Here is an 8,720-nt window from a genome sequence, read left to right as displayed (position 1 = left end):
ACTTTCCCTTTCAATAAAATGCGATTGAAAGAGTGAATAAATTAAAAGAGAAATAAATACACAGAGGGAGCCAGTAAATAAAAGCTTTAACTAGTAAAAATTTTAACGCATACTAAGAATAAATGAAAAAGAGATGCATCTAAGCAAATGTTCTCTCGTTTTTTTTATATAGTGATGAGTAAGCAAGCCATCGTTTCGTTCATGCTTTTGTTATTTATTTTTTTTTTTTTCTTTTCAATGAAAGTGAATTTTCTGTTGTATTTACATGATAACATTAAAAGAGAATCTTTTTGGTTTTTTTTTTTTTTTAATTTGCTTTTGATTATGTTACGCTAGGTTATGGGAGTCTGACGGTATTGCTTTGCTTCTTCTACTATAGTACTAAAGGTATTATAGTACTTTATAAAATATGTTATCTCAATAACTATACAGTTTGTTAGGTTGACTGACGACGCTAATGTAGACATTAGCTTAAACGCCTCGTGTGTTTGGCTGACTGCTAACTATACACTATTGAACAAAAAAAAAAAAAGAAGAAAAAAAATAGAGTAGTAGTGTACTGCGGGTATCCTCGCACACACATTTGTCTTACATTTCAGTCAATCGAGATACGTGGTTGATGTTGGTCGTGTTTTCGGCAGCAACATATATATATATATACATATATATGTATATATATGTATATATGTATATAAATATGTATATACATACACATATTTAATAAAAACAATCAAAAAATATATAAAATACAAACACAAGCGTAAAGCTGAATAACAATAAAATTTGATTATAATTTTTTTCAACACAACAATTATAAGCAAAACTGTTATGATAAAAATTTGTTTAAAAAATAAATAAAAGTATTATACCGAAAATAACTTTTAAAAATTAAGAGACCCAAAAAGAAAACAAAAAATTTTTAAATAAAAAATAAAGTGGCCTTTGTTTATACAATAACAACCCAAGGATTATGTTCATTGTATAAACTTGACACTTTTTCTGTTTTGTTTTTTTTTTTTTTTTACCTGTTAAAAGAAATGTATAAATTTTAATAAATAATTTAAAAAAAAATATAAATAAATAAAAAAAAAGATTAAAAATAAAATTTGAAAAATTCTTGTGATTCTCTTAATAAATGAAAAAAAAAAAAAAAATTATTATTAATATTAATAAGCTAAGAATCTATACAGAAAAAACGTTGTGGAATATTATTTAAAGAAATGAACGAGTCTTAATTATTAAAAAAAAAAAAGAAAAAAATAATAATAATAATAATAATAATACTAATAATACTAATAATAATAATAAAAAAGAATACCACCTTATAATTATTTCCCATTTGCGGTTTAGAACATGAACTTAAAGATAAAATTTTAAATGGAATTTATTTTAATTAATAAAAAAATTAGGACATTAATTAAACAAAAAAAAAATTTTTTTCATATATTATAAAATTAATTATAAAACATACAACAAAACCTCATTATAATAAATAAATCGAGATAAAAAATCCAAACAATTTTATTAAATTTCTAACAAAAATCCTTAAACAAGAATTTGTGTTGTTTTGTGGTAAATTTTTACAAAATTTAACTAAATATGAAAAAAAGCTTCCCTGGCAGTTAAATTTTCTTTAATAAATCAATTAAGAATGTATTACAATAATTAATTAATTAATTAATAATAGTAATCAAATATAAAATTTCTTTTGCTTTTAATTTCCAAATAAAATTACAAATAAAATCAAGCTTTGTAAACATAGGAATAATTAAATCGGCGTGACCTAAATCTTCCAATTCCTCAGCTCTAATTTATATGAGAGAATAATCTAAAAAAAATAAATAAAATAATTAAAAAATACCACCCAAGTACCTGCCCGTGTAATACAAATTTTGTTTTTTTTTTATTATAATAAAAATCATTTGAAAAGATGTTCTGTTGATTTTGCGTTAGGACCACCAAAAATGTTTAACAAAAAAAAAAAAAAAACAAAATAATGCGTAAAAATTAATTGCAAACATTTCAAGTAAAAAGATGTTAAACAATATTGTGAAATATTAAAAAAAAAAAAAAAAAAAAGAAAGCGAAAAAAAAATTTGAAAACCGTCCCTCTCCTTTAGTAAACATACACATGCATAAACAAAATCCCACCTCACACAGACAAAGAAAAAATTCTGCAAATCTCTTGAAAGTAAATGATAAAAAAATGAAAAGTTGAAACCAAAAAAAAAAACAAAAATTAAAAAACAAATAACAACTTTACAAACAACAAAAAAAAAAAAAAAAAAAAAAATTTGTTAATTAATAAATTAAAGTAAAAGTTAACCTAAAAAAATTTTGAAAAAATTCCAAAATTATTTAATTAAAAATGCTTTTAAAAATGGAACAACAGCAAGCGACGGCGTCGTTTATCTCGTCGCTAAATATGTCACCATTTTCTTTGCAATTGGATCAAGAGCAGCAACCTTCAAGTCCGGCATTGGCAACGGCAACGGGCAATTCCAATCAATCGTCAACGAATCAACTGCTGAGCGCTGCTGCCAATGCTGCTAACAATAATGAGAATAATGATAATTTCAATAACGCCGGCGATACCAATGATTATTCGTATACTTTGCATATAACTCCTTCGTCGCAAGCGGCAGTGGCAGGTCATCAGCAGCAACAACAACAGCAACAGCAGCATCAACAACATCAACAACATCAGCAACAACAACAGCAACATTATCAACAGCAACAATCCCATTATCAACAACAACAGCAACAAACTCAACAGCAACAGCAACAACAACAACAACAAAATATTGCCAATAATCCAAATTTTCAATATTCCTATATCTACAATATCGACTCTCAATATATATTTCCCACAGGTTATCAGGACACAACATCCTCGCATTCACAACACAGTAACAATGGCGGTGGCGGCGGCGGTGGTGGTGCACCGCCCGGTCCGAATCCCACCACCTCGCAAACAAATGCCGGCGGGGCTGGTGGCAGCGGTATATCACTTATTAACGGTGTGGTTACATTAAACAATCAAACATCGGCCGGTGGTCCGAGCGGTAACAGTTCCGTGGCCCCTACTGCCACGGGAGCTTCTTATATGTCATTACTGCCACCGGCTGTAGGGGCGACCAGTTCGTCAGGATCACATTTGGCTGTTAATTCTTTGGGTGGCACTAGTGCCACAACTTCCGGTTCAACAGCAGATGTTATTGATTTCAAACATCTCTTCGAAGAATTATGTCCGGTGTGTGGTGATAAAGTTAGTGGTTACCATTACGGTCTATTAACCTGCGAATCGTGTAAAGGTTTCTTTAAACGTACCGTTCAAAATAAAAAGGTATACACCTGCGTTGCGGAACGTTCTTGTCACATAGACAAAACCCAACGGAAACGTTGTCCGTATTGTCGTTTTCAGAAATGTCTCGAAGTTGGCATGAAATTGGAAGGTAAGTCTATTAATTTCCATTTCCATTGTTTTTTCCATAAAAAAAAATTTTTTTCAACGAAAACATAACTATCCGAATCCAGCGTTTGCGCTTTTAATTAATTAAAAAAATGTTTCTCTATCTTTAACGGAATTCTTTGAAAATTTTTATTAAATTATTATTGCATTTTTTCCATTTTAAGTGCAAATCTTTCCTCTCTGCTAGCACGTGGACCAATTTTTGTCGCCTAAGTATAATCGACTTATAATCGACACTTAAATAAATAATATCTGGAATCTTGTACAATTTCTTAAATTCTCGTTCACTTCATTTAGCAGTCAGTCACGCACTCCATTGAATTAATAGGCGATTGTTACAGATTACCTTTTAAGAGAGTATTGCAAAAGAATACCGTTAATTGGCAGCTTACTTTCGGAATTCGGATGCGATTTACTTTTCTTCACAGAATGCACAATAAATTTCAGTTTATTTTTCTAAAGAAAAAAAAAAGAAAATTTCGAAATGATAGGAGAGCGACACATTCTATATTCGATATTTTCCTTGATCTAGATCTATATGAGGTTTTCTTTACCTATTCTTATATATATCTTGTGTTAATGATCTGGCCTAGTCCGCGCAATAGATCATTAATTAATTAATGGCTTGTAATCAATTAACTGTGAATACCTTGGAGTGTACGGTTCCAATTTCACCTTAGACTCACTCATCTTGCGGAATATTGGCGAAATAAACAATTTTACCGTACTATTGTATATCCGATTATCGTTTATTGATTTTACCGTTTTTACTTATCATGACAAAATATTACGGTCTTGCCTGACCAATCATTTTTCGTATGTATCCTCACAACTTGGAATTGTAAAATGAAAAGTTGAAAAGAATAAAACTAAATTTATTAAGTCTGACTATAAATATTCATATATATAGGAGTATAGGGAAACACAAATAAACATAACCCTAAGGAGATCGTTGGATTAGTGGGAGGTCAACATACCCATATGCCGGCCGTAGACAATTAAAGCCTTGATATCATCATTTTCACACTTAGTCTATTTAGTCCAAATTTTGAAAGGAAGATAACAAATATGAAGCTTTTGATCGATCATTGCTTCTTGCCCGATATGTTTTTCAGTTTCACTTGCTGAAAATTGCTTCAATTATTATTCTTCGCTTTTAAAATGCAATTAATTATGTTTCGTATACGCCTGCGTGAACGCGTGCAGAAATTTCAACTTTCAAACGTACTCGCTAACGGAGAGCGATAAAAAAGGGATGAATAAGAAATACTATAACTGGACGATAATTTCTATTATGAAACTGTGAATAGATCCAGACTATGTATGTAGTCTTTACACGTCTTTAATTATGTTTCGCAGAATTTACAAAGCCACAAAAATTAAGATGGAAAAAAAGCTAAAAATCAGTTGCATAAATGTTAATGATCCGTTGCTTACAAAGATTAGGAAAGAGGTCCAATCATTTACTATATGGGTCCCCTTTAGTTAGCGAGTGTTCATTGGAGCGATTTAAACATTTTGAACTGAAATGATTAGTGTACGAAATTTGACTCGAAGGCGAGTATAGAGCTTTCCTTTATGCTTAATAATTTAAATTTGTACCACGATGGGGTTGCTGGATCTTTTGGCATCACTTAATGTCACTTTGAGCACAAAAATGATTTCCGGCCCCATATAATTAAGAAAATTCTTATTTAATTTTTATGCAAATATAAAAATGTATTCACTTTGAACATTTTTCATTTTCTTATTTGGTTTTTTTCGAAAAATTTTTGATTCGAAGCCGATTGCTCCCCAAGAATATTGAAAAATTTAATTCAATTAAAGTAAAAAAAAAATTTGACTAAGGGAATTAATTGAACGTCTAAAATTTCACAAGAAACACTTTAGATCAAAATCTATAACGATTATATTGCAACTTTATTATCCCTTTAAAACACGCCTATATTCCTATCCCGTGCCCTGTTGCCCGACCGGCCTGTGTTGCCTTCTAGCCACTAACTAGGATTATATATTATTGCTCTTACATTTTGTTTTTTTTTTTTTTTTCCTAAGTCCATGCAGGATGCTTGGCACCAGATTATCGGATTATAGTCTCCGTCAAGGAACAGATGCTCAGCATTTTCTGTCATCTTTCAAATACTATAAATATATGTCCAGATTCAAATTTAAACCAAATCGGTGCAAATCTATAAAAATAAATCTCAAGTCTTTATGCTTGGAACTATCCGTGACCAATAAGTAGTTGGGGCACGTAGAAATATGCGTTGCCATAATGCCTATGAATTCATTGGCTTATGTTACGGATGAGCTCGTGCGTCTATCTCCCTCTCACAGGTCGCACTTTGCCAGCCTTGCCCTCTGCCATACCTGCTGCTTCCTTAGCCAATGCATTGGCTAACGTCATGCCTTTAATGATCATAACCGCATCGTTCGAGATATTGTGAAACGCTGCAATTATTCGCACTACGCATGAGCGACATGCTGCTTGCATGCCACTTTTGTATGAGGGGATATTCAACGCTGCCGACAATAGATTTTGTTAAGTTGCCTACTTTTCTCCTTATGCGCCGACTGATGAGCGAAATAAGCGCCCGTTTGCTTACTACTCGAATACAGGTCTTCTTGGTTCATTACGCTGCGCACACAGCTCAGCTATACCATCTATCCATCAACATATTGGCATCTATTTTTTAGCGAGCTTTCACTTTGCCATCGGTCCATCACATGCTTGCTCAATGCGCCTCGTGATTAGGCCGTATCAGCATTATGGTATGGAAAACTATGACACAATTGGAATTTATACCATAATATAAACTTGGGTGTCTTCAATGCGCTCACTATTTAATATAGACTCACCTTTTATTCTACCAATCAATTCGGAATCATTTTCTAATGCTAATTTAGCTTCTCCGTCCGTCTTCCCATTTGATGCCCTCTCCATGTAGCTTTAAATTCAACCATCATGGGTCCGATAATTTTTAGTCCAAAAACCACTAAGCAACAATGTTTAAAATTTTGGAATTTAGATTACCCAAATGTTTGAGCTTTTCCCATATAACCCATACCACACGAAATATCCAGTCATATGGTAAATGTATCTAACCTTTCATATTCTTTTAAGCAAATTGATCGACAACAGTAATCTGATATAAAAATCGACTGTACCGAATCAGGTAGGACCAGATTGATCTATTTTTTCCATTTTATCGCATATAAGGATTATTAAGGATTATTATTGGTCGGCCTTGCTCCCCTTCTCTTCACTTTTTTTTGGAAATAAAATAATTCGAAATTCTTTTAACCTGCATTCTAGGATAAAATTGTTTTAACTACCAATGCCGAGTTTGATTTTTCTATCATAATGCGTGTAACGTCCAAAAGGAAGCTTCATAGACGTTATAAAGAATATGCATTCTTAATCGGCGCGCAAATCTGAATGGATTTAGCCATGTCTGTCCGTGTGATGTTTTTTGATTGGCACCTCTTTTTGGTCACAAAAATGAAGATATTAACCGTCAAATTTGGTAGAAACTTTAGAAGTTTTTATACGTACGTTGGTATTTGAAAATGGGCCAAATTAGTCAGAGCATAAGCCTGCAGTGAAATGCAAACTGAACGCAACTCTCTTTTTCTTAATAAAATTTTTTGGATTTTTTTTTTTTTTTTTTTTGCTCGTTACTCGGAAATTATTAAAGTTATAAGACTGAAATTTTACGCAATTACTTTGCGAAGCCCTCTACTTTTTAAGATATATTATCTGCCTAAAAATGGATTAATTCCAAAATGAATATGATAGACACAGCGAGCTGGTGGATTAATTTTTTCTTAAAAATACCAGCGATATGGGTATCAAATGAAACAACTTGGAGAGTGGAATGCGAAAAGGATAGTGGTCGATATGCGAAATTCGGCCTCTATCGTACATAAATTTTTTACTTGTTCGTATTCTTTCTGTTTTGATTTTTTCAGTTTTTTTTTTTTATTTATTTTTTTTTTTTCTTGTTCGCATTTTGAAAACATTTTTCATATGTTGTTTTTCATGAACATATTTTAATTTTATTAACACTTACCTGCAGATTTCACCCATACTTACAAATGCGCTAAATTGTTGTTTTCTTCTTCTTTTTTTTTTTTCTCTTTCTATTTTTCTCTTTCTAGTCGATAATTTTATCATCCATCTATTATTTAAAATGAATGGATTTGAAACTGAATTGTCTTAAATTTTTTTATTTTTTAGTTTAATAACATGCATTAATAAAAGAAGCACTTAGAAGGGTAGAAAGACGTAAAGTCGCATTTAAGCATTTGTGTTGAAGCTAAAAATTTGTCCGTTAGCATCTCTAATTTTATGGAGGTGTGAAGTATTTTTTTCCCTTTTTTTTTTCTATTGTGATTTTCAAATTCAAAATTGCGTTCTTCTTAGTTCAGAGAAAAATCATTTCTTTTGTATTAAGGTAACTAACTATACATCGATTCTCATCATTCACAACAGCTATTTGATGCTGTCTTACCTGCTGGCAAATTGTCATCTTAAATATTGTTAATATATATATATATATATATATATATATAGACCCTTAGTTTAGTACAAGTGCTGTACATAAATGTCCTTTCAATTACATACTTGTGTAGCGAGACAATATACGTTACCTACTACCAGCGAGCACCGAGTACAGAACGTACACAAAGTACATAAATATTAAAGCAAACTATTCGTAATTTTTTTTTTTTTTTTTTTCCTTTTACTTAGTATTTATCTTGCCTGCCTGTATCGACATTAAAATGAACATTGAGGCGACCTTTACTCTTAATGGTACTTCGTCCAAACCCATACGAAAGATGATGTTCTTTTCGTTAAGAGTCATTGATAATTTGCTGATTGGACACTTCGACTTGTATAAAATAATGATACAACCCCGATTTATGCTCATTTTTAGGCTTCCCATTCTTACTGATCCTCCAGTTCTTGCTTTTTTTTTTTATTAGCATTACATCTCACATCCAAAGCACTGATCCATTGATTTTCTTCGTCAATCATTTAGGGAAGTTCTTCTTAAATTCAATCTGCAGGTGAAGTTGTTGTTGTTGTTGTTGTTGTTGTTGTTGTGCGGTTATCGTTTATTCTTAAAATTGCTGTTTTTCAAAGATGGCGAAATCCATGTTGCGTCGCCTTCACGTATTATGTACGTGGATAAATAAGTAACAAAAATCGAGTAAAGTTCAAATTCAAAATTTATAGTAAGCA

The 8,720-nt window shown here is 31.4% G+C and overlaps 1 protein-coding gene across 2 annotated transcripts in view; it reads left to right on the top strand.

Moving 5' to 3' along the window:
* The first annotated feature begins 2,308 nt into the window (after positions 1 to 2,308).
* LOC119644374 (nuclear hormone receptor FTZ-F1-like) overlaps positions 2,309 to 8,720 on the top strand; it is a 52,946-nt gene continuing 46,534 nt past the window's right edge. For both annotated transcript variants that reach the window (XM_038043919.1, XM_038043918.1), the window contains exon 1: positions 2,309 to 3,455. In XM_038043919.1, the coding sequence (XP_037899847.1) occupies positions 2,369 to 3,455 (1,087 nt within the window). In that variant the 5' untranslated portion in view covers positions 2,309 to 2,368. The remainder of the gene's footprint in view (positions 3,456 to 8,720) is intronic.

The sequence above is a fragment of the Glossina fuscipes genome, unplaced genomic scaffold (genome assembly GCF_014805625.2).
Source record: "Glossina fuscipes isolate IAEA_lab_2018 unplaced genomic scaffold, Yale_Gfus_2 114346, whole genome shotgun sequence".
Taxonomy (NCBI): Eukaryota; Metazoa; Arthropoda; class Insecta; order Diptera; family Glossinidae; genus Glossina; species Glossina fuscipes.
This window is presented reverse-complemented; position numbering and strand designations above follow the sequence as displayed.